General features: G+C 41.4%; 2 protein-coding genes and 1 pseudogene across 2 annotated transcripts; 2 read left to right on the top strand and 1 right to left on the bottom strand.

Annotated features, from left to right (window-relative positions):
• Positions 1-40: 40 nt before the first annotated feature.
• Positions 41-9,792, top strand: LOC121295706 (membrane transport protein XK-like). Its single transcript, XM_041220690.1, has 3 exons — positions 41-1,080; positions 8,061-8,314; positions 8,750-9,792. The coding sequence occupies exons 1-3, from the start codon at positions 746-748 to the stop codon at positions 9,526-9,528; spliced, it is 1,368 nt and encodes a 455-aa protein (XP_041076624.1). The 5' UTR covers positions 41-745; the 3' UTR covers positions 9,529-9,792.
• Positions 9,793-11,772: 1,980 nt separating this feature from the next.
• LOC121295876 lies at positions 11,773-22,289 on the top strand (annotated as a pseudogene).
• An 86-nt stretch (positions 22,290-22,375) lies between these two features.
• LOC121295723 (cleavage stimulation factor subunit 2-like) lies at positions 22,376-26,156 on the bottom strand. Its single transcript, XM_041220715.1, has 6 exons — positions 25,750-26,156; positions 25,286-25,479; positions 25,004-25,146; positions 23,916-23,999; positions 23,638-23,776; positions 22,376-22,904 (listed from the first exon to the last, which is right to left on the bottom strand). The coding sequence occupies exons 1-5, from the start codon at positions 25,884-25,886 to the stop codon at positions 23,654-23,656; spliced, it is 681 nt and encodes a 226-aa protein (XP_041076649.1). The 5' UTR covers positions 25,887-26,156; the 3' UTR covers positions 22,376-22,904; positions 23,638-23,653.
• Positions 26,157-26,931: the final 775 nt, after the last annotated feature.

Raw genomic sequence — 26,931 nt, 5'->3', positions numbered from 1 at the left:
TGGGACCCGGGAGACACCCTGAGCTTGTTGATCAGACACTCTTGCTCACAACATCAGATCAGTTGGGCTGGTCGTTGGTTAGGTGGTTTGCATGAAAACTCAGTGGAACACGGTAATGCAAACAGGCTCGCATGGCTGTTGGATTTAACGTGTGAATGGGGGCTGCTAGCCCTTCACTCCACTTTGGATTGCCAGCGGGATTCGTCAGTGATGTGTTCATGTTTTGTCCAAGGACCGGCGACACGTGTGGGAAAGGCGCTGCTGTAAAAGGCTCGAAACCATATTCAGTTCTATTTATGCGCTGAAGAAACTGTTTTGTTTGCTATGTAGGGTGGAACCGTGTCTGCTGAAAATATCGACTGAACCGTTGTTGCAGATTCGTATTTTTCTTTCACGTAGCATACATGCGAGTCGTGGTGTTTTCCTTGAGTTGTAATTTAACGAGTAATCTTTGTTTGTTTTTCACAAACTTAAAAGTATCAAAGTTCTGAAATTAAATTCACCATTTGTTATTATAAAAAATAAAAAAAAGCGTTTGTAACTTAAACAAATACAGACGTTAGATGTCAAATGCTGCTATATGAAATCGAATTCGGCGTGAGAACCTGATCGTGAACCTGTTGATAAGAAAAGAAAACAAACAAACAAAAAAACAAAAACAGACACACACACACACACACACACACAAAGATTTGTATAGCTGTTTATTTCTGTTAAAATAAGTAGAAATATTTATTTTGGTGAAATGGAAAAAATGTGTGAGAGTGCCGAAGAAGAAATCGTGGACCAGCAGCCTCCCATCCAGAATGGGTATGCGCTCCACTCCGGCTCGGATGTAAGACCACCTTTCAGCATCCTGATAGCCACCACGCTGTACTTTGCCGAGTTCGTGACCGCGGCGGTGCTGTGCTATCACTACAGCTGGTCCGATGACCCCTTCTGGTTGGGCCTGACCATCACGTTCATGCTGGTTCCGTCTGTTCTCATCCAGCTGGCACTGACGTTCATCCACCGGGACCTGGGGCGGGACCGACCTCTAGTACTGCTGATACACTTGCTTCAAATGGGCCCCCTGATCAGGTGAGATACACTGAAAAGAAAATACTGTCACCTACTGCGGTAGCTTTACTGTACCTAGGGCGTGGTCACCACGGACAGTCAGTCATGAGAGGAGGCTGCAAGGTTAATCATACCTCAATAATCACTGCCTCCCATGCCTTCAGGAGCTCGGGTTGAATTCTTTAGGAAATACAGCTGTTTTCAGTCCGGTCAAGGTGCAACATTCAAATTCCTACATGCAGCTGTATTACCCTTAATTATACAGGTTAGGCGTAACCAGTTCAAAAGTATAAGGGACAGCCTAGTCTGTGCTACATATTCGACATGTTTCTGGTTTGAATGTGGAAGCAGTTATGCATGCAAGTATGTATGTATGTATGTGTAGATTATTGTAAAGATGTAGTTTTTCTTTATGTATTGAAATGCATGGAGTTGTAGTCAAGATACTGTATACTGAAAAATATATCAACCAAATGGCATTTAACAAGTCCACAAATAATCTGTATGACAGGTTCCTTCTACAGTAGTGTGATATCCTTCTCACTTCCGTTCCTTTTGACATTTCTCAATGTTTCCTTTTTCTGTTAATTTACCTGTTGCAGTCAGTAGACTGGGTGCTGTGGTTTATGGTGCTGTTTTGCTAGTCACCCAGTAGCTCTCCAGACCTCCAAACACAGAGCTCCCAGTGGGAGGAAGAAAGGGCTCTGGAGGAAGAAAGGGCTCAGTTACATACATGCATCTCTGTCCATGTTGAGCCCACAACCTTTCTATCACCGTGCTTCTCGATGGTAAAGAAATGCCATGCTGAATTCTAAACGGAAGAGTTGTAAATATGAGACACATTGTAGGTGAGATTCCTTATTCAAAAACAGCAGCAGTAAAGCGTTCTGTGATATGTCAGGTGCATTTATTTGAAACGGGCATTGTGTTGGGAGCCCAAGAGAAGTGCTGTTATGACCTGAATAAAGAAAATGTGGTTACCTGTAAGTATGGGTGTATATACTAAGGAACAGGCTTCTTGGTTGCTATGTCTTGATGCTGTGTACAGTGCATTGGTGCATGACAAAGATGAACACACCCTGCCCCTGAAATTAAACTTGACCTCCATCATTGACTGCAGTTTTGTCTGGTTACTTGTGAAATGCTGCACAATGTGCTGTGTCCAGGCAGGCATGTATATACAGTAGATCTGTTTCCAGGTGACAGATAACCCTCAAATGTTCATGCATTTCCCAGTGTTATCAGTACATCACAATTTTCTTTGTGTTTTTAAATTAAGATTCATTGCAGTTGTGTATACTGCATTGCTTCTGAAGCTCCTGATAATGAAGGACTGGATCAGGACCATTTGAACAGGAATGTTCAATTAACCCTAATTCGCAGCATTTGCAATAATACGGCACGACAATAGCTAAGGTTTGTAGTCAATTTAATAACCAGAAAATGTTGTCAAACAGGAAAGCTCACCAGTCTGAAAATAGGTCTCAGTTAGCCAGTGCAGTGAACACCAGCAGTAGTGTCTTGCCCAAGCCTGCCTTCCCGATAGCAAGTGTTTCTAGTTGTAGTGCTGTGTTTTAGTACAGTAGTGTGAGTTGAGACACATCATTGCCATTGATACAACCCATTTGTTTTTTGACTATGTTGAGATATGAGGTCACATTATGTTGGCCAAAAATCCAACCTGAAACTAATTATTATTATTATTATTATTATTATTATTATTATTATTATAGATTCTTTAATAGCTGCAATTGAGTTAATTCTTTCTAAACCGCGTCCAGTGCGCCCATGAAAAAATGATGCATCCACATTATTTTGTTTACCGCTCAATGCATTCCATGTCAACGTTAAGCAGGCATGGAATCAGCCAGTCTGTTCGAAGAAAGGACCTACATGTTCAGAAACACCGCTTGAGGTTTGGTGCTTGTTTTTTTTCCCCTTTCACAAAAGAAAAGGTTCACTTTCGAGTCAGAGCTTGTATCTGGCACAAGGCCTTGTTGTTATTGTCACATGGAAACTGCACTGCTAGTTAACAAGCAGGCCTAGGGTTATAAATGAGAGGAAGGATAGCATTGCTGTTACCGTTGTGGCTCCAACAAAGAGCCAGCGTGGCGCCCATGGGGAAAGGCAGTAAACTGCGCAGCAGGCGTGTTCGAGCAGCTACCTGTCACTACTGGAATTCAGTTGCGTCTCAGTTGCAAGTACTAAATCTGTTAATATTGCGCTGCTCCAACACCTTTTAAAGTAAACAACAACATTCTGCTACAGCTATCTGAATTTCTTAGTCTGTGAAGCTTTACGATAGCTGGATTAATTGTTAGCTTTGGGGGAGTAGCCTGCTGCAACCGATACCCTGCATTATATTGGATGCCCTTAACTGTCTGGCACAGAGTCAACTCTTTACCTTGGTTCTCTGGTAAAAATGTATCGTCTTAAAGAGCTTGGACTCAGAAGTGGATTTGCCACACTGCTGAAACCACTGTATCCTAATTTCCTTCAATTTGCTGATTGGGGTGTGTTGGTAAAATGAGAATATGTTTTAAAAATACATGTTTAAGATCTTTGCGGCATTGTAAGACAATGAGATGTACAACCAGTAATGGTGCTTGAAAAACCTTTCTAGCCTCCCTGTGATGCAGGAGAGTGTGATCCGAGCCAGTTATAACGTGCTACTGCTGCAGGCTGGAAGAGGTACACAGTGTGAGGGAAGCAGGAAGACTGTGGATCTGCTGCTGAAACTCCATTTAGATAGGATATCGAAATCTGATTGGAAAACCTGATTCTTGATTCAGTAGTAAATCATGAACTGCGTGCGTGTGTGCGTCTATATATATATCTTCTTTTAAAACTGATCTGAACGTTTACGCCCCTTCTGAAAAGAAAGTGGATTACCATTCTGGCTTGCAGGACAATGGTTTTCTCAGCCCTAACTTTGCATTTCACAGACAGGTTTGTTCAGTGACGCTATCAGATGATTACTGAGAACAGTAATAACAAGGTTATGCCACAGTGCACACCACAGTCACTCGCTTTATTTAGTTTAATTGGTTTCCTAGCAACCAATGTAAGGCCTTCGGTTGCTGTTTACTGTCTATTTTAGGCCATAACAGACCAGCTATACAAAATTATACAAATGCCACCCTGTGTGGTTTCCTTTGTGTTTTATTTGATTTGTTGTTTCTAACAGGCATTTGTATAAAAGCTCTTTGCCTCTCAGAGCTGACGGTTTATCCCCAGACTGCAGGGAATAATATATCCATCGTTCTCTGAATCAGGACCCTGTTAGTCGCGTTACATTTCCAAACCCTACGCTCTCGCCTCTCTTAAAAAAAACTTGGACTTTCATCAGCCCATGTATAGTACTGTCAGTGCAGGGGAAAATATATTTGTGTATACATGTAGTACAAGGGAATGCACTTAAATATCAAATCTATTGTTACACGCAGCTGCTAATGTGCAACTGACCTAGCAAAGATAAATCTGTGTTTATACTGTACACTAGCTGCTATTAATGTTTAATTACACAGACCAGTTGCTGTGTGACCAGTAGTACTGATCTGGAAAAGAGACCTTTTTACAGTGAATTGCGACGTCCTTCTGTTGAAAAGAAGCCGTTCTTTCTTACAGGGTCTTCACTCCACCAGAGTGGCTTCTACAGGCATGCTCATTCGCCGCTCTCAAAGGGAAAAGCTGTGTGCTGATGCAGCTCAGTAGAAACTCTTCAAATTGCCTGCTATCAAATGGCTTTTCAAAAACGCAGGGTGAACTCCTCCACAGTCAGCACTTTGTGTGCGTGTGTTTGTGTCAGTAGTCAGTGCCAGAGTTTGAAAGCACAGATCAAAGGTTAATAAAAAAAAAAAGAAAGAACAAATATGCCCTAGCCTTTTGGAGATCAGTTTTAGCTGAGTTTAACAGTAAAACAAGCAAAATGAAAAATGCATAACTGTTTTTATTAAATGCTTGTGATGGTGGCCCAGCAGCCAGCTCCCAAGGAAGGGAATCATATTTCCGAGCTCTGTTTATTCTCCCTCTGCTTGCTGGTGGTTTTAGTTTGCAGTGGGTCTCCTGTCTGTTTAGACCATCCTCCCTGAGCAGCTGGCATTTAGTTGAGGTCAGTATAATTATCTGGTAGGTCCTGCATATGGAGGAGGGGGGGGGGGGGGGGGGGGGGGGGGGGGGTATACAAAAATAATTATTTTGTCAACACGCTTCATTGTCACTTTAAGAAAAATCATATATTAAATAGTGTTTAGTACAGGAAGTGCATCAACAACAGCATCCTGTTCCCAAAGATTATTTTATATCTCTCCTCTCTTATCAACATCTGGGTCTTCTCATCTTCATGCAAATCTCCGGTAGATGTATCCAATTGCATGCATTTAGTCTTGCAGCACCTATAAAACGTGTCAGTCTTTGAAGAGTAAACGAACTGAGTTTGGATCACTTGCATAACTTAAATATGAACAGCAGGAGAACTTTGCACATGGGAACTTTGTATGTAGCTATGAGACAAAAATGCAGTCTCATGGTTGTTTTGTGTGGATCCCGTGGGTGGGGGATACAAATTTGTAATTTTTTTTTTTTTTTTTTTAAAGGCTGAAAGAAAGTTATACCAAGATGCATTAGAAGACTGTGTAAATATCCACTGATCATAAAAAAAAAAGAAAATGCAAATTGCAATGGGAATACAAATGAACTGTGAAGAACCACTGAAATGAACCAAAAAAAAAAACAGTATTTAACATTAATAGATTTGCTTCTACTGTTCGGTAGATAAGTGAACAGCAAGCAAACACATCCTGCCTGTTCTAATCAGCATGGTGCATATGGTTAACACTGTCTCACACACACACACTGATCTGCTCTGTGGTGAACGCCCTCCAGTACAGTTGCCTCTCTGGTTATGTTGGGTGGGGGGGTGTGTGCAGTATGCACCATTCTACAGCAGTGCAAAGGTCCCATGTATTGTAGTAAAGGCCTTTAGAAATCAAGGGGTCCGTCTTTATCAACAAGAGAGTAATGTGAAATAAGATCTGAGTGTCTTACAAACCCTTTTAGATAGTAGAAGCAAGGGCATGTCTTTTTAAATGAACTTTTTTCAGCTTGAAATTTTCAACATGGAACCCTGCTGTATAATTCCGTCTTTCAGTTACACTGTTGCACTTGTCTAAAAACACCAGCCCCATCAGTCCTGTTCCCTCGCTTTCCTTTCAGAGCCATTCCTCAGCAATGATCTCAGTGTTCTCAGCCTGCCAGCAGTAAATTAAAGGGTTCATACTTCATGATAAAAAAGCGAATGCAAGTGCATTTGAACTCTAGTGGAGTAATTCAAGGGCTGCTCCCAGTCTAGTCCAGACACTAAACTGTGCTTGCTTGTTATTCTGTGTCTATACTCACTTTTTGCATGTGTGGTAAAAATGGGAACTTCTCCAGCCAATTCTCTCAACATGTGATGCTGCATTTTTTATATTATTTACTGGCTGGTAATGCTGACTGTGGAGGCTAAACATTTGGTGTGGATATTTCTATTAATTGTCTTTTATGCCCTCTTGTGGTGATAAGAGGAATCTAATTTTTTTTTAAAAAGTTTTCAAAAGAAGTTTGGCATTGGCTTTTGTAAAGAACTTATTTTTATATTGTTTTCCCAGTGCTGGCACCTGATGTGTATTTGAAGGGTATTTTGAAATGATTTTTTATCTCACCGGGGCATTTTTATTGGGATCAGCATGTCATGACAATATGCTGGTTCATGGAACCTGTAATGTGTTATTTATATCATTGGGAGCATAGTAACAGATTCAAAATAGTATCCCTGCTTAAAACAGTGCTATGTGAACAAAACAGTACAGGGATGGAAATAAGACTCCTTTTGCATAGGAGTTTCAGCCAGTCCAGGTTTTACTACAAGCTTGATTAGCCACAGTGTATAGGTAACAAGCTCAGGTGTGTTTTATTAAACTCATAGTTAAACCAGGAATGGATCCTTGCCATAAGAGACTGTTCTGTTCTACAAAGCTGACAGTAGAGATACTGTACATAAAAAAACATGTCTTGTTATTCAGTTAGGTTACCAGGTGGATTAACAGAGTGGAATGCTGAGCTGTGCATTGTTACAGCAGGGAAAGAATAAGCCTGAAGAAGCGAGCGAGGTGTGACACTCAGGAGGGGTCTCTGGAGTAATGGGGCAGGGGAATGAGCTGAACCAGCCGAGTGAAACACTCAGTGAGCCCCTCAGGACAGGCTGTATGGAGGCGCAGCCTCTGGGTTTAATACACCTGCAGGGGCTGGATTGGATCTAGATCTGTAAGTCAACTAGACCGCCCTTTCATCAGGGTCAGTTATAATTACAATCACAGCAGCATTGATTGCTGACATTATAATCACACTGATACTTAAATCACAATTACATTTATACTGCAGTAATTACAATCAGTTACAATTACACGAAAAAAGGTCACCAATAGTGATATAAAATACAAGAATAATGAGTGCTCAATGTAAATCACAAGATGGAAATGTGAATGATTAAGCTTGGATAGGTGTGAACCTGAACTGATCACTGATACAGTATAATTCCAATTACGCAGCTGCACCAAGGTTGACACAATTACATCTGTAATTCATCCCAGGTCTGCATCTGGGTGCAAAGTAATTCAACGCAGACAACAGTCAGGGTCACAAGGTTATCACAGGGATTCCTGGCTCTCCGGAATTGGTTCGTAGTGTAGGTTTCAAAACAAACACCAGAGGGAGCCATAACCCTTCATTTCAGTTGCTTATTTCCAATTTGGCAGCATAATTGCAAGTCAGTAATCCAAAGGTTTCAACTAGTATTCCATTGCTTGAAATTTGTTTGGCTTGAATGTTTTCATTAGAAATTTCCAGGAAAATGTTTAGCTCATAAATTTAGGTAAGGTGAACTGCTTTCGTAGTGCACGCACAGTCATGATGAGTCCTCTGTGTTTGCAGCAGTTCGGTTCCTAAGTGTCTCTCTGTCACAGGTGCATAGAGGCTCTGGTCGTGTACTTCCGCTCCGGGAAAAGGGAGGAGCCCTACGTCACCATCTCCAGGAAGACCAGTCTGAAGCACGGGACGGAGCTGGAGAGCGAGGTCGGGCACTCTGCTCGCAAGCTAGCTGAACACCGCAATGCCTTCAAACGCACCGCCGTCATCCAGGCCTTCCTGGGCTCCACCCCCCAGCTCACCCTGCAGCTCTACGCCACCATTCATCAGAAATACCTCTTTACAACCAGAGGTGCGATGCTGCACTGTGAGAGGGGGCAAAACAGAAAGGGGAAAGGGGGTTGAGTTTTGAAAGTGAGGTAAACCTTATTGTGAACTAGGCTAATGTTATTGGAACGTTTGTCTAGATCCTAGAAGTTTTACTTTGTCGTTTTTGATGGGGTGTTTTAAAGTGAAGTCCCTCCGTGGTGTAAGTTTATCTTCAAAGTAAATTGATAAGCAGTGCATTGTGACAGAGTACTTTTTTGCACACCTTTCACTTTTTTTTTTATTTTGCGTTTAAGTAAGGGGCAGCTGCTTTCCCTTCAGTGCAGTACTGGGGTACGTTGATGCTGTGGAGTTTATTTAGAAATGTTATTGTGAACTCATTTTCTGGAAGGAAGAGCCCATGCAGTGTACAGATCCCTAGCTCTTCTAACTAACCCAGTGGCTTCTCTTTCTCTTCCAGTCATTCTGATGGGGGTCACGCTCGTCTCCATCACCTACGGCGCCCTGGTCTGCAGCGTGCTGGCCATCCAGATCAAATACGACAACTACAAAGTGCAGCTGCGGCCGCTGGCCTACCTGTGCCTCGTGCTGTGGCGCAGCCTGGAGATCGCCACGAGGGTGACCGTGCTCGTGCTGTTCTGCACCGCGCTGCGCTACTGGATCTTCCTTGTGGCTCTGGCCAACATGCTCTTCCTCTTCTTCCTGCCCTGGGTGGAGTTCTGGAGGAAGAAGGCCCCCCTGCCGGAGAACGTGGAGAAGAACTTCAGCAAGGTGGGCACCACGGTGGTGCTCTCCATGGTCACCTTCCTGTACGCCGGCATCAACATGTTCTGCTGGTCGTCCGTGCAGCTGAACCTGGCTGACCGGGACCTCATCGAGAAGTCTCAGAGCTGGGGCCGCCTGGCTGTCTACTACACGGTGCGCTTCCTGGAGAACTCCGTCCTCATCGTCCTCTGGTACTTCAACAAGACCGACTTCTTTGAGTATTACTGCTCCCCGCTGCTGGTGGTGCAGCTCATGATCACCTACAGCCTGGCCATCTTCTTCATGCTGGCCTTCTACCAGTACTTGCACCCCTGTCGCCGGCTTTTCACCCACAACGTCAGCGACTGCCTGCGCTGCGTCTGCCTCAGGCACAGAGGTCTTCCCAGGCACACCCAGGTGCCGCCCCTCCCAGACCTCACAAGAGAAATCCGGGAAACGGACCTGACCGATGATATCCTGATGGATGCAGCTTGAGCAGGTCATTTTGATTTGGGAACAGGATTAAGGCGCAGATGTGGAGCCAAAGAGCCATTCGGGTCTGATTGCTTTGGGCTTGCCGTAGACCGAACGAATCAAAGCTCCACAGGCCGGAGCAATCCAGGTACTGTTACTGTTTGGACAGGCCCGAGTGGTGACAAGCCTGGCAATTGAACATAGTGTGGGTTTTCATTTTATTTGTTTATTTTGTTTTGGTTTTTTAAGAGCAGTTTTAAATATATATATTTTATCATAAGTCAGTTTGCTCAGTCCTGTCGATATACCACATAGATATACTATATTATATATATATATAGATAGATATATATATATAGATATGGTATAGATATATTATATTAAAGTAATATATAATATGGGTAAATATATAAAAACTGCAAAGTATACATTCTCTGATCTCCATAGAAGGTAGTGGACCACGGTCTTGAGTTATGACGACTATAGCTGATTTAACTTTATCCCAATAGTATACTATGATAGATTTTTTTTTTTTGTGTGGATACCAGACGGATTATAATATATATATATATATATATATATATATATATATATGTATATGTATATGGAAGTATATATATATATATATACTGATATATTATAATGTATATACTCTCCACTATATATATATATATATATATATATATATATATATATATATATATATATATATATATATATATATATCAATCATATATATACCAATTTCAACATACTTCCCCTGCATTTGACGTTTCATTTTTCTGCCCTTGTTAAAAGACTAGAGTTCTAAGAAGGTACACTACATTCTTATCACCTGTAACTAGAACTCAATACTGCTGAATTTAGAAATGAAATCAACTAAAGTGAAATAGTTACAGATGATAGGAATGCAAGCTATCTAAAAAACACACGCTGTAGCGCTTGGGTCTGCATAGGCACAAGCAGCAGCAGTGCGAGTTGTGTCTGTAATGCTGTCCTGCAGAGAGGCACAACAATACAATGAGAGAGAGAGAAAGAGAGAGAGTTGATTTTTATTGGACCACAGAACCACAGTGGAGCATGGCAAACAAAAAAACACATTGAGAACAAAGGCCTGCATTGATACAGGACTATCTAGAGGACTTGCATGACAGAAAATATCTAGAAATATACATGCCATATCTATTAAACAGCACTGGTCCATTTGGGGTATCACTTCTGTTTTTGCAGGTGTGTATGCTATGGGTAACTAAGCCAGCAGGGGGCACTCTGTATGCATGACGTTTAGGAGCTCATTATACAAAGAAGTAATGTATTTATCGTTTTTTTTTTTTTTTTTTTTTTTTTTTTCTTATTGTTAATGAAGTAAATTTCTCAGTCAATAAAAATGCATAGGTGGCCTTGTCTTAGTCTATCTGTGAAATACCTCATGTACTTGTAGATCTGATCGGTAACACCATGCTGTACTGCTGAAGTGATGTTTGTTTACAACTGATGTGCCTGTGTGCTACTGCTTTGGTACATGAAGATTACATTTAAAAAAAAGATTAAAAAATCACTGTAAAGCTCGGTAAAGAGTAAATGCTTTTGGACTCTGTTCTTTCTCTGTGGCACCTGTGTTTTTTTTTATTTGCCTTTTTAAATAATTAAACCTATATATTTATTGAAATATACATATCAGCAAAATGAAGACTCCAGATTGTGGTCCGCTTGGGCTGGAAAGAGGTCACGGGTGAAGAGTTCGGTTGACTGTACTTAACCGTCAGAAGACGTATCCCACAGCAACGCCAAAGAAAGTGCCATAGTGGACACCTGTCTGCAGAATGAGACCGGGGCGGGTGGGGTTGGGTCTGGACTACTGGATAGTGTACTTTAGTCCTGGGCAGTTAAGAGACAAGTCCAGCAGAAAGAAGGTGTATGTGAGTGAGGGTGGGCAGGAACTGAAGCGATGCCCTTTGAACCTTTTGAATCAAAATGAACACCGCAGCCATCGCTGCTGCATTGACAGCCTCGCCGACCGCATTACGCTCTGGGGGACGTGTCCCTTTCTTTAGTGTGTTGTAAAGGATGTAAACTGACTCGTATTTCCTCGATTGCTCAATCAGAAAAACGCTTAATTGATTATCCACAGACACAAACCGCATACATACCTGTGTAGAGGCGTGGTCTCAGACAGCTTCGGGCATTTAAACAGACAAATACAGAGCTGCTTCTCACTTCATACAGCAAACTGCAAACACAACACTCTTCAGCAAACACTTGGACATGGGCAACTGGGTTATTAACCATGGACTGTCGTCTCTTATCCTGGTAAGAAAACGTATTATTGTTGCCATTGCATTTTTTTTTTTTTTTTTTGGTTGTTGTTTTGTTTATTATTATTGTTACTTTTACATTTTTAACCTTTATTTTTGTAATATGCTTTCGAAAAATTATTAATATTCATAACACCAAAACATTACAGCATGTTACAATGAGTCTGCAAGCTATAAATTAATGCAGCGACAAAATGCATGTAATTAAAAAAAAAAGAAAAAAAAAAAAAAAAAAAGAAAAAGATCATAATAAAACCAGGAGCTTGCGGCGCTGGTCGAGTACAGTAAAATTACAGTTTTAAGAGACCAGTCAAATAATTACACTGTGTAACAAAAAAAAAAAAAAAAAAAAAAAATTGTTCCTGGGTAGTAAGTGTTATTTTCTAATTGCTTATGCCTCAAAAGTATAGAACTTGGCTATTATTCCCCACAAACTTTTGTGACCAGGACAGTGATATTTCATAATATCACTATTTCCAATGGGAAAATGGGCAAATGTGTGTCTTTTAGTTCACATAAAGTCAGAAAAAACAGCATATGAATCCAAATTAACATGTATTTATACTAAAGTAATACAAAGATGACTACAAAAGATTTAGAAGTGAGTAGTTTTTCGAGATTTACAATTATACTATATTTGGGATACTCATTAACAATACTCTCCAATATCACCCATTGGAAATAGTGATATTTTGAAATAGCACTGTTCTGGTCACAAAAGCAAAGTTTGTGGGGAATAATAGCCATTTTCTATACTTTTGAGGCATAACCAATTAGGAAATAACACTACCCAGGAACAAAAATTGTGTTACATAGTGTTATTATAATAGTGTACTTGTTGAATAGTTTAAATATCAAACAGAGTTTGTTTACGTTATCCTTTTTTTTTCTGACAGCAACATTTACAAACTACATAACACGATTACTTCATGCGTAATTGTTTTGAAAAAAAGGACACCTCGTCTGGGGCGTCATTTCAGAAAAAGAGTGTGTGTAATGGCTTCACCGCAAACCGAATCGCTCTGCTGCCAGCTTTCGCTATCCCAGTGAAGTAAACATTTCACAGTTGCATAAAGTATATTTTTTAATCGTTTTATAGCAACAGGGACATTAGTCTACTCATTTCAGATCATTGAAAAAGTCACGTTATTGCATAGGCTTTACAATAAGAGCCAGGGGTTAGAATGCAGTTTCATTCTTTATTTTAAAGCGTCCATCCGAATACATCTCACCAGGTCTGATGCACACAACCGAGTTAAATGTGATACATTTCACCTGCTTTCCACAAATAATGACACTTCGTATAAGATATAAACCAATGTAACTGCTAAATAAGCATCACGATTCAGTGAACGTCGAAAGTTGAAATATGTAGCAAAGTTTTAAATAACAAGTTTACACGGATAATCACAAATAAATAAATAAAAGGGGTTATAGCGTCTCCTTTTTTCTTGGGAAATCTGTCTTTGCGCCTATAAGTCTAATGCGTTTGTTTGTTGGGCTAGCTCGCAAACCTGAAAGCTCGCTCAGTCTCTCCTGCCGTGCAGTAAGTGTGCACGGGTGCTGTATGTTTTGACCCTTTCCATGCACAAAAATAACCTTTCATTTCTCGAACCATTGTTTTTTTCATGTATAGCATTGCCGAATCATTTATTTCCATATAAATGCATGTTTCAGCAATGTAACATTTAAAACAGTAAATGTCAAACATAATGTATTCAGTTCTGTACTTCCTTAAATATCATGTTCTACCGATCCACTGTGAAAAATACAACGATGAGTTGATAGAGCTTCTTCGGTGTTTAAATTATATTTTGCAAGAACTGCAATACCGAACATTATTGATCATTTAATCTATCCGGATCAAGCAATATATATAAAAACTGAATTTTAAAGTAATTACAAGAAGCACAGCACAGCCATGAGCCTAAATCTCGTTTTCAAATCTACCTTTAGAGCAGGTATAAATAATTATAGATGGGCATAAGCAATATTAATAGTTTCTCGCTGTGTTTAATTTCTTCCTGTTTTCCACCTGCTGTGTCAAAGGTACCCGACATTTCCCTTTGACTCGTCATGATATCAGTAATGTTAAATTATTATAGAAATAGAATGCAATGTATTCTGTGTTGTCGATATAAGCGCTGCACAGCGATAAACTATCAACCAAAATTAAAAGAATGAGGTTTGAAAAACGTATTTTATTCGTTTGTGAAGAAAACCTCGACCATTACAAGCAATACAGTTTTGTAACATTTTACTATGATGCTACAAAATGTATGTATTAGATCTCTTAATTGTCGATTGTAGTGCATTCGGTTTGGAGCTACCCTAATGGTATGGCGTGTTATTATAATGGGAATGTTTTTAACGTAGCTGTGCCCGGATGTCCTGAATGCTGCACGGTGTCACGTTAATGTTATTACAATACACTGCTACAGTAACAGTAGTTGAAAGAACAGCAAGACTAGTGTATGGTCAGTCACCGGGATTGTTTCTTACAATGCTCCGTATGTTCATATAGAAGTATGCACACGAGTGCATGTAGAGTGCATGACTTTTCTCTTCTTATTTCAGGTGGTCTGGATGGGAATCAATATATTCATCTTTGTGTACTTTTAATTTCTCTATGACCTGGGACCGCAGTTCATTTACACACGGCACCTCCTCGGAGTAAATGTATTCTTTTATGATGTGAGAACACGGTCGGGTACCAAAACATTTATAAACATTGAAATATCCGATTCTGACGTGTTTCTGCTGTTAGAAATCCTATACTATTTAACAAAAAAAGCATCTACAGTGTCATTAAAAGCATTAACGGGCTCATGTGCAGAGGAGCCATCCTAAGGTGTGAGTGAGAGCAGTCGCAGTAGTCTCCCTGCTGGCCATTACATATATATATATATATATATATATATATATATATATATATATATATATATATATATATATATATATATAAAATGATCTGAATAATTTTGATATATAATGATCTAAATGATTTCTAAATGATACCTCAGAATGAATTTTTCATTCTTGAAGAGCTTTGAGCTTGGCAATGTGCAAGGCAATGCAGCATAAAGTGAAAAATTCTTAACTGATGAAATGGAATCTGTCTTTTAACAGAGCAGTCTTTAAAGTTACTTTATGATCTTGTATAGTATAGTCACCATCTACTACTTGCAGGGAAAAACGAAACAAAAAATAATAATAATCGTTAATCTCTTTCGATAAATCTTTTTGCTTCAGTCTGCGCTGACGTGGGCAAGGGCACCAGCGGCCGTCTTGAATTTCAACTGCATGCTGATCCTGCTCCCAGTCTGCCGAAACCTGCTGTCCTTCGTCAGAGGATCCTGTGTGGTACGATTCCAATGTGTTCTCATCAGTTCCTGCTGCTGGTGTAAGACCGAGGCTTACCCCGTCATACTATACATTACATACATGTATTTTGTTTTTTAAATGTGTACATTCGGATATAATTTATAAATTTGTTACAGGATTTGACATGTATCTAAATATTTAACTAAATCTTAAATCTCTTAACTAGATTTAACATTTAGCTAAATACTTAACTGGCCATCTAAATCTGGAGTTTGTATTGGGTCAGTGTTAGTTTGTTTTTTTTACACAATAAGACAATGCAGGCTATACAAATTATCTGTACAGTGCCAGGTCTCCAAACCTCTACAAGACTTGTAGCTCCGCTCTGTAGCGTACATATTCCCGCCATTCCTTTTAAGTTATTAAGTGGGTCAATAATTCACCCTGGGGGAAAATAGCAAAAGGGTTAATGCAGAGGGTGCAACTTATTAATAATGATGTAAACTCAGCTTCTAATACATTCTACCCCTTCGTTGCATTGCAGTGTTTCCACAGGTCTATGAGGAAGCAGCTGGATAAGAACTTGTCTTTTCACAAGCTGGTGGCTTATATGATTGGTCTGATGACAGGTAAGCAACCCCTCCCATCTAATGTGTGCATAGGGAAGGAGGAGAAGCCAGCCCTGAACCAATCGCTTTCCTCACCTCAACTAATCCTTCCGTGCACGATGACCTCATGGGAGGAAGAATAAAAAAAAACTTCTCTTCTAGTCTTTACATGGAGACATATGAGAATGCCATGTTCCCCATATAAAGCAAAGGAAAAAAAATGAAAATATTTTCAATGAAACAAAAAATGTATATGTACAGTGGATTTAAAACCTTTGTTCCCACACCTTCAGTGCATTTGCTGGATTTATTTAACGTTCCTTCCCTTCAGCTGTCCACAGCATTGCTCACTTGCTGAACCTGGAGTGATTAAACAACAGCAGGCAGGGCGATTACGACACCCTCAGCACAGAGCTATCGGAGATTGGAGACCACAGTAACGAAACCTTCCTCAACCCCATCCGCTCCCCTTCCACAGTGAGCCAGTCTCACATTCCTATTGTAGTTTCCTTGTGTCCGCCCTTCTCTTCAGTGAGTAATTACTTTTTCCTTGACATTTCTTTTTTGCTCTTCTGTTTCCGATCACACATTTAACCAAACAGTACACCATGACGGCTCTGCAACCCGGGACGGCTGTGTTTTGTTAAGGCGTCTGACGGTTCATGACCTTGTATGATAATCCACCCCCTGCCCTCCTCCCCTCCTCACAGACACCCTTGTATATAGCCTTCACCACGATCGCTGGGATCACCGGCGTCATCATCACGCTGTCCCTCATCCTCATCATCACCTCGTCCATGGAGGTCATCCGCCACAGCTACTACGAGGTCTTCTGGTACACCCACCACCTCTTCATCATCTTCTTCGCAGGGCTCGTCTTCCACGGGGCCGGGTAAGACACTAATTACTGTCTTAACAAGACATTCCTCCCCTGTCACTACCTTCAAGAGCTGTCAGTAACATGAAACTGCAGAGAGCCATGACCAGTTTCCACTGCATGCCCGTGTTCAAACAGTATTGTGGGTGTGGCATGCAGACAGTCAGGATAGGCACAGACATGTAGATGATAAACTCAGTGATTTGCCAAGTTTCATCTCAATAGGATAAGCAGTTCTCTAGACATAGCTACAACTCTGAACGGGCAGGGATATGCACAGTAAGCTGTAAGCAGTGCAATGTAGTAAATGACCAGTCTCAGCTCTATAGCAGCTCATGTTGTTTCATTTGTTTTCTAGGCGTATTGTTCGGTCTCAGACGCAAGACAGCATGTCTGAACACAACGTCACCTACTGTAAGGATCGCCCTTTGGACTGGGGGAAGATCCCGGAATGCCCTGTGCCCCAGTTCGCAGGAGGGGCGCCAGGGGTAAGACCTCATGAAACACGCGCAAAAAAAAAAAAACTCCCCGAGAAGTTATATATGTTGTGATGTGGGCTTTTTGATTTTATATTACAGGGCTTTTTGTTAGCCGCTCATTTTGCTTAATCAAATTGGTGTGAAAAGATGTTTTATTGCTGTGTTATTTGGTCACTTAGAAAAATGCAATACTGTTAATAAAAGGTGAAGCAGTGTGAAACCAAAAGAATTCCTATATAACACAGTAAAATAAATAACATACTTTAGAAAGGCTAGTTTGTGCGCTTTCTATTCTCCGACCGAGTGGAAGAGCATAGCAAACATCATGGCAGAGGGCCAGCAAGCTGTTTGGATAAGAGAGGTATGCAGGAAAGTTGATTATCCTGGTGTTACCGCTAATGTAATAAACTGCTATTACTGCCCTTTATTCCCTTCCTGTTAGGTAACATTGCATCCTGACATACCTCTGTGTTGCTCATTAAAAGTTGCTGTAACAGAAACTGGTCCTCTTTGTCAAGTGATTGTTTTCTTGCCTCTGTTTCAGACCTGGATGTGGGTTCTGGGGCCCATGGTTCTCTATGTGTTTGAAAGAATCCTCCGCCTCTACTGATCACTGCAAAAAGTCCTTCTGAGAAAGGTAAAGAGCCTCCTCACTAAAGAGTTAATTAAGGATAAATACTGAGTGGGGCTGAAATGAGAGACGTTGACACATACTCATCGTCACTAATAATAAAAAAGTATTGAGCAAGGCACATAGTTATACATCTATCATCTTGTAAGCTGTAAGCAATACCTTGCCTTCAGAAGTGAAGCTGTATCAGAACACTTATAAAGTGGCTCGTTATGGCTCTGGAACTGTGATATTCCTGATTGGAAAGAAATTAGATCAGAAACATTGATTAAACTCTTCTATCACATGGGCTTGTAATGTCACAGCCAAGCAGGACGATGCAAGAAATATCTGTCATTTTATAATTGGATTTAAAAAAGAGTAAAGGGGTACATGTGAGTTTCATGCATGTGCCCATGGTATGTCATAACAGACCAAGATCAACTCAACAGACCGTTCCTTTGCATTTCCAGCTGCAGGGATCGCTGTTACTTCTGGCCATGTGTATTATCTTGCTTGGAGAGTTGATGGCTGTGTTTGATGTGTCTCACTCTTTCTCAGATGGTGATCCACCCCTCCAATGTGCTGGAGCTGCAGATGCAAAAGAAGAACTTCAGCATGGAGGTGGGTCAGTACGTATTCCTAAACTGCCCCTCCATCTCCCAGCTGGAATGGCACCCCTTCACCTTGACCTCGGCCCCGGAGGAGGACTTCTTCAGCGTGCACATCCGCTCCATGGGGGACTGGACCAGGGATCTCATCAGCAAGGTCAACGAGGCGGAGAAGGGTGGGTTCCTGCCCAGGCGAGTACAGCCGCCCTCAGGGCCCAGCTGCACTGCAGGTGGATTAGGAGTAGAAGCAACTAAAGTTGGATTTTGTAACTTGTCTACCCTTATAGATGCTTACCATGGTGTTTTTGCATGGTGTTTTTTGCAGTTTTGCCATGCTTTTCCCATGGTTATACTATGCATTTATCATAGTTTATCCTGGTTTGCTATGTTTATTAATATGCTTTACCATACCTTACTGGTCTTTACAATGCTTTACAATGCTTTGACTGCGCTATGCTTTTACTATGGTTAATAACACTTATTACAGAACCAGCTAGAAACAGCAGCAGTATGTAGGAGTATGTGGGAGCTCTTAAATAAGCTTACAAAGTTAGTATTCATACGGTTTGTAAAACAGATTGTTTCTCCTCACGCAGGATTGCAGTGGATGGGCCCTTTGGCACAGCTAGCGAGGATGTCTTTGATTACGAGGTCAGCATGCTGGTTGGCTGTGGAATTGGGGTCACGCCCTTTGCCTCCATTCTCAAATCCATCTGGTACAAATTCAAGGAGTCCAACCAAAAACTGCAAACAAAAAAGGTAATCTCTCTCTCTCTCTCTCGTGTTCATTCGTTCTGGTCTGATCTTCTGATCTAAAGTTGGTACCATTTTTAACATCAATGTTTGAGGCTTTTTTTCTCAGACTCGGCAGTACCCAGTCCCCCACATGTTCAGTGGGTCAGGAATTCCAGTCACGATAACTTGGCATCTTCCTTTTAAACCCCTTCGTATCTCCTGGAATTTTCAAGAAGCTCATTTATTGGACGGCCTACATTTCAGCAGTGGCTGTTGTATGGCTTGTATGAAAACTGTTGTATGCATTGCCTTGACTTCATCTTGATGTGGGGAAGACAGTGGTCATTCCTGAAAGCACAAAACGCTGGAAAGCAGCCATGCATCATCTCAAAATGCATAACAAACCTTTACTCAAAACAATATCCGCATTTGCAAGGGCAATGTTAGTAAAGCACTAGGTAATAGATTAACAGACTGCAGGAAACTAACAAGAAAAGAAACCTTTGTAAAAACATGAGTAAACTCCTTAGTCCAGCTGACAATTCGTTTTTAACTTCATATTTTATGATTAAGTGTTTGAAGTTGTGTATGTAGCAATGAATCATTTTCTTCAAATGCATTGACTTTCAGATCTATTTCTACTGGCTGTGCCAGGAGACTCATGCCTTTGAGTGGTTTGCAGACTTGTTGCATTCACTGGAGGGAGAGATGGAGGAGAGGGGGATGCTCAACTTCCTCAGCTACAAGCTCTTCCTCACCGGCTGGGACCACAGCCACGTACGTACCACAGTGTTATCATCCATGACTACTGAACACTCAATAAAGACAAGAAACTCTCTTTTCTAAGAATGGGACATTAAGCTTGCAGATTCAGCTATTGAATAACTGTCACACCTCTGCAAGCTTGATGTCCCATTTGTGCATAATGAGCACCTGCCCGCTGGTCACAATGTGATTATTAATAGACCACTTACACTTCAATTACAGGTGGAGTGTATTGAACCTCAAACCATTCAAAACGTTGTCATTCAATTTATTAGTATTTTTTAGTACTGCAACCAAATATGACTTGGAGTTGTGTTAAACGCTTCCCTGCCCCTCCCTGCTTCCAGGCTGCTCATGTGATGGTACACTTTGATAAAGACACTGATGTCGTTACTGGACTCAAACAGAAAACGCATTACGGGAGGCCAAACTGGGAGAAGGAATTTGAGGATATACACAACGGCCACCCCGCGTAAGTTTAGATCCGTTATTTCCATTTGTTTGGTTATGAAAGTGAGACGCATCAGTTTGAAGCACAGTAAAATGCTACTTGCGAAACATTGTTTTTTTAATGCTTTAGTCACAAAGCTGTAAACTGGTTGTAGATGTATTTTTTTATTTGTAAAAGGTCATTCCATTGAACCGGTGAAGGATATTCCACTTGATTGCTGGAAATGTCAAAGTAAATGCAATGTGTTTCATGTTGTCAGTATCTGCAGGTCTACTGTTGGAGTGTTCTTGTGTGGCTCGCAGGCCCTGGGAAAGACACTGGAAAGCTGCTGTGCCAGATACTCAGACGTGGATCCTCGCAAGGTCCGATTTTACTTCAACAAGGAGAACTTCTGATCTGGTCGAACTAGCTCAGAGATCCAGCAACAGATCAGGAGGATTCATCTGGACACTCATACTAGGACAAGTGTCAATTAGACAAAAACTGCTCTCCTGCAAACATTCAGAGAGAATCTTCCCTTACTCAGTTGGCTGTAACACCACTGTGACACCTGAACTTTCAATCACTGCTGACTATACCCTTTATCTCTAATCAAAGAAAGTTTACAGGCACTCAAAAAGGGGTCTTTTAAACAAAGTACAAGTGTGCGATTAAGTCATTGTGGGCTTTAATGTTCATCCCTATACCGCAGTAAAGAATTGTCCACCTCCAAGCTCAGCAAAATATTTATTTAACAGAGACAATTGCATGTTATGTTGAAAGAGCACTAAACTTAATTGTTATTGTTTTATGAACCCAAGCACTACTCAAGAGTAGGATGAGATTACAGGAATCTCGTTTGAGGAAATGCCTTGCCCTCTTTCTAGCCCTGGGCTCTAGCTGAGCCTGCATTACAAGCCTAGACTTACCCTTCTTGTAGTGGGATGACAGGATAATTATGGAAGCAAAACACCAGTAAAACCAAGACTTGGGATTGTGACAATGCATGAATACTGTCACACTCCCTCTTAGAAAGAGAAGGGTAGCGCTAAAAATAGAAAGGGCTTGTTTTTATTTAAATATGTGAAAAGGTCTTTCTTAGCCTTTTGTCTCGAGACCAGGGTTCAATTTTAACAGTCAACTATAGGATTTCAGTTTGAGTGATTAACGTACTGCTGGAAAGTAACTTAATTGTTTGAATGTACTGTACAATGTGTGTAATAATTTCTGCAAAATGTATAGGATGAAATAGGTAATTTTTTTCCCAAAATACTGTTTTTAATAAAAACTATTAACTGCACAATTTTTGCATTAAGAAAAAAATTATTTTTCTTGTACTATATCTACTGGTATAAAAAGCACAATTGGCTGTAAACACATCACATTATTTGAATGCAAGTTCCCCACAACTCAACCCAATCCTGCAAGGGGTAACAGGATTTGACAAGGGGCTTTAAAGATATGTAAAAACAGAAGCGCGACACACAGATAGCCAGTCGGAGTGACTGACAGACAGACGCTACACACCCACATTGCGTTACACTCAGAGCTGGTGATAAATATATATTTTAGCCAGTTTCATTACAGCTGGACAGCTCTTAACATTACATTCAGAAAGCCAGTTGGATGGACAAACAGCCACAATGTACCCATCCCAGATATATGCAAAACTGCACATTATTACCTGTTGAACTCGTAATTAAACCAATGTGTCATTTTACCTTTCCACAGATTATAAAAAAAACTTCTTTTTTGCTTGCGGTTTAGTCATGCCTAGTCAGTGCATTTCCTCCTTCTGTTCACTAACTTCTTTGTTGAATTTTATTTTCCACACTATTTCAAGCAGCATACCATGTGACGTTTCTTTGTTAGAGAGACGTCACTCATCATTAAAAAAAAAATGTTTAAAATTGGATCTATTCATTTGAATATAGTAAGACGGACTTCAAGATACACTGATAAAGATGTCTCAACGGAGCTGTACAAAAGTGCAGTAAATCTCACTAGAGATTATATCTTATCCTCAATACAAATATTCAGTTCATACAGCTCTGTCTTTTTTTTGCTGCTTATTACAAGTTTACTTTGTTTTCTTAAAGACACAAAGGCAAATCTAGAAGAAAAAAAACACATTTATTGCGTAACTGCTGGTTTACAAGCAACAAGACACTAAGAATACTGAAACTTCAACGGACGCTCTTCTGAGATTGCACAGGTGGAATCCTGGGTCAGTGGGTTTGAGCAGGGGTGAGACAGATGAGCAAGGCAGATTTCACTGCCAACTTCAGTCTCAGGACCATGGAAGGGAATAGTTATGGACAAACTACACTGTTTAGAACAATCTAGCCCAGGATCAGTACCATTTAACGTCTACCGAGCTATTATGTGTCTTTACTGTACCCCACTGAGATCTTTCTACTGCCCAACCTCAGATCGTTTCTGTTGAAGCCTTTCACAGCTGCAAAGCACAATTAATTTGTTTCCACCAACATTCGATTCCATCCCCAAGCAATACAAAAAAAAAAAAACCACTATAAAAAGTTTTATTGTGAAGTTGGACTCTGACAGCACCCACATGGTCACAAGTTGGGAAGGTGACATGGTTTCCATGGAAACAGTTATACCTGTATGGGACAGGGGGTGCTGGAATAAAAAAAAAAAAAAAAAAGAGAAAAAAAGTTGGCTAACAAAGTGAACCAGAAGCATTTGAAAGCACATCTCTAACAGTGCTAAAGAGGGAGACTCTCCTTTGACAATACTGACTTTGTCCAAAAGAATAAAACACTGTAGGTCTTGAGTAACTGGCTTTCGTGCAAACATTTCCTGTATTTACAGACTGTAAGCAAACTGTCCCTGAGAAGATAAAGAACTACATTTGAAATTCCAGCAATGCTGTTGGATGTTAAATAACTTATTAAATACAGGGCCTGTGTGAGAAACTTTTAGTTTAAAGGAGATAAACTTGGTTGATCTGGTTTTCTGTACTGGAAATAGCTTTCTCTCGCTGTGTTGTGTGTCTCAGTCAACAAGCAAGAGAAAGGGCTGATGTACAGCAATGCGGTCTAATATTGTTTACATCACCCAAGTAAAACACTAAATGGTAACACTAAAATAAACTTATCAAATGAAGAAACTTAAATCTTAATAATTTTTTATAAAGAAAATATATATTATTAATAATAAAACCAACTGATTCAGAGTACATTTTAGCAGGCAAATGTACAGCAAGAGCCTTGTGGTGCTTCTATGAACACTTTATTTTGTAAGACATGCTACTGGGTGCTCTGCAGTTAACTGCCACCAGTCTTTTGAGATATTTGCTCTTCCTTCAGTATTTAGTTGTTTACAATGGAATTCCTGGATGTTCCTCCCTCACCTCCCCTCCTCCCCTCTCAGGGGGCTCCTGCTGATTTCTGAATCTGCTCCTTCAGGATGAGGATGCTCTGTCTCTGCTCCGGTGGCAGCATGGCGATCTGCTCGGGGGTCAGCTGGAGGACCTGCATGATCAGGGCAGCCTGGACACACGCACAGGGGACAGGACGGTTAGTCACAAGGACTGCTATGGACAATACCTGACAAACCACTTTCACAAGCACTACAGTCACTCTAGCACTACAGGGAACTTTCTAGACTAAAGTGAACTGAAGGGCTCACCTTCTCATGGTCCTGCGGGGTCACCTGACTCTGGGCAGGGCTGAAACCTCCTGGCTGCGCCCCCACAGGGAGACCGGGCGCTGGCTGCAACACAAACACATCAGAGGTGACCGAAACCAGAACACTTCTATCGGCGACAGTAACATTGCAGCGGGTCTGTGTAATGTGTAATCAGTAGTCCCGTCATCTCCAACAGCTTCAGCATGCACTGTGTGGGGATCACTCTGTGCTGGATTCTTACTGCCATTGTTTTATTTGTGATCACATTGTTGCCAGAACAGAAATCAGAAGCAGATAACCCAAGTACCCAACCTTGTCAATTTCTTCTCTTGGCAGAGGAAAGTCAATTTGTATTTTTCAGACTGTATTCCTCTTATGTCTTTTCTTCATTCTTGAACCTGACAAGGGTGGAAACTCACTGCACCCAGCCCTGGTTATCAAAATTTTAGGCATATTATATACCTGATCTTGAATAATAAGACCCTGAAAATCTATCCACTTATCACAGCAAGCACACTGTTAGCCTCACCAGTCTTATCACAGCAAGCACACTGTTAGCCTCACCGGTCTTATCACAGCAAGCACACTGTTAGCCTCACCAGTCTTATCACAGCAAGCACACTGTTAGCCTCACCAGTCTTATCACAGCAAGCACACTATTAGCCTCACCGGTCTTATCACAGCAAGCACACTGTTAGCCTCACCAGTCTTATCACAGCAAGCACACTGTTAGCCTCACCGGTCTTATCACAGCAAGCACACTGTTAGCCTCACCGGTCTTATCACAGCAAGCACACTGTTAGCCTCACCGCAGTCTGTAGGGTTACGAATAGGAACTGTACAGGGAAGGCCCATTTTATTTAACACCTTGCTACTGATAATTCTGATCCTTTAAATAATACACAGAATTGAGGATAGTTCTGAAAGCCAGGACTGGGTACAAGACTAATATGCGTTTCTAACCCTGACTCACCATGATCCTGCCAAATGGTACCCTCTCTAACTGATCATTAAATCACCAAGGCTAGCCGCTGCACCAAATAGCAAACTGGAAACGCAGGTTAGATGAAAGGTAAAGAAATCTCTACCTGTCTGGCAGGCTGAGGCACACTGGCTCCCATGTTGTGTGGCCCCGGACCCTGCATTCCACCGGGCATGGGGACTCTGGGTGCAGGGACAGGGCCCCTGGGATCAAGACCCCGGGGCTCAACCCCTCTGGGATCCCGGCCACCTGAAAAACATCATGGGTATACTTTATAACTTCGAGTAAACAGTAACACAATGGCCTTCTTCAGTTACATTGGCAGTTAAAGGGAAACACTAATGGAAACCTGATAATACTTCTTGATTGCTGCTTCACTGTAACCTACCCCTGGCCTCCATTGGCGGCCCTCGCTGATCCATCATTGGTCCTCTGGGCTCTCCCATCATGCCCCTGGGTTCTCCCATAGCACCGCCCCTCATGTCGTGTGTCATGCGGTTGTCTGGTGGGGGGCCTCGTCCATCGTGGGGGAGGTGCATCGGCGGTCCCTGGTGAGGTGGTGCACCCATAAAGCCCCCCCGGCTGAAACACAGCGAGAGAGAGAGAGGTGAAGATCAGCTAATCCTGCTGCGCTCTATAGGGTGATAAACAATTCGAGAAGACCAAATAATGCCACTTTACTGAAATAACTCAGTCCTGTTCAAAATGTACTTCCCATGCCAAATGCTTATAAAAAAAAAAAGTGGCGGGCACCACAAAGACAAAGGCACTGCCAGTCCATGTGGTCTGTGTTGATAGCCTACGATTCTTTGTTTGTAAAATACCAAGCATCAGTGCAGACACTCCGCCTACCTGGGCTCTACCACCTCCCCTGTAACGGACAGCAGGGTGCCCCCTCGGGGGTCATTCGGCCCGTCTCCCAGCAAGCCTCGAGGAGGCACGGCTGCCACTGGGGGACCCCCTCTCATGGGGGCCCGGGGGTCTGGCATGGGCACTGTCGGGGGAGGGGGGCAAAACAGACAACAAGAGCACCGTTAGCACTCTCTGGATAAAGATAACAGGACAGCAACTGCCCCACACTAGGTAGGAAAACAGGAGACGATGGGAAGAAGCAATAAAGCGCACACACACACACACAGTTACTAGATCTCACTACACATTAATGAATACGTTTATGTGCAAACACAAGTATCTCTACACATATAACATGATAAATCAGAGTCTGTAACACTAATATTAGACACACACGCATATATACGTATGCAGTAGTCATCTAGAATACTATAACTTTCTTCCCTGCGTGCTCACAAAAATCACTATTAACATGGCTTCTTGAAAGAGCAGTGATGTGCTGTGGAATTGTGCAAAAACAAGCGTTAGTAATATACAACCCTCACCACAGCTGGAACTACAAAATGAATTGATATCTCGGTAAAGCAAATACAAATACACCACCCATTCAATATTGCAGGTGTCGAGGTCCAATATAAATCCGCTATATATCGAGGGCCGCGATATAGCGAGAGACCCATAGAAAAACAAATAAATACTGTACAACCCGACTTGTTTTATTGGGTGCATCAGGGTCCAGCACAAATCCTCTACGCAACCTGCTTTTTCCCCACTTTTCATATAAAAAACAGCACACCGTTTTAATACGTACAGCAGAGAGTAATTGCTTCTCATCCAGCACAGGAGGCTTGTTGCTAGGGAGCTGACATCACAGCCTTGTAGCTTTTGCTAGTGCATTGCTGCCACATTTGAACACCTACCTCGTTGGCCAAAATAAAAACCGTTTCAGCAAGTAGATATTTAATTTGCTTTGTGTTATCGTGCAATATGTGTGTATATCATAACAACAGTACGATATTAATGCTTTGTTTTGAATTGTTTTGTATATTGTTGTTTGCGATATGCAGTACGAAATAAAACGAACAGTAATTCTAAGTGCCTGTGTACATTGCAGCTAAGCTTGCGCAGTTAGATAGTAAAAATGGGGAGCCAACTCCAGGATCGCGATACATCCGAACCCAC

This window comes from Polyodon spathula, chromosome 20, assembly GCF_017654505.1.
Source record: "Polyodon spathula isolate WHYD16114869_AA chromosome 20, ASM1765450v1, whole genome shotgun sequence".
Classification (NCBI taxonomy): domain Eukaryota; kingdom Metazoa; phylum Chordata; class Actinopteri; order Acipenseriformes; family Polyodontidae; genus Polyodon; species Polyodon spathula.
This window is presented reverse-complemented; position numbering and strand designations above follow the sequence as displayed.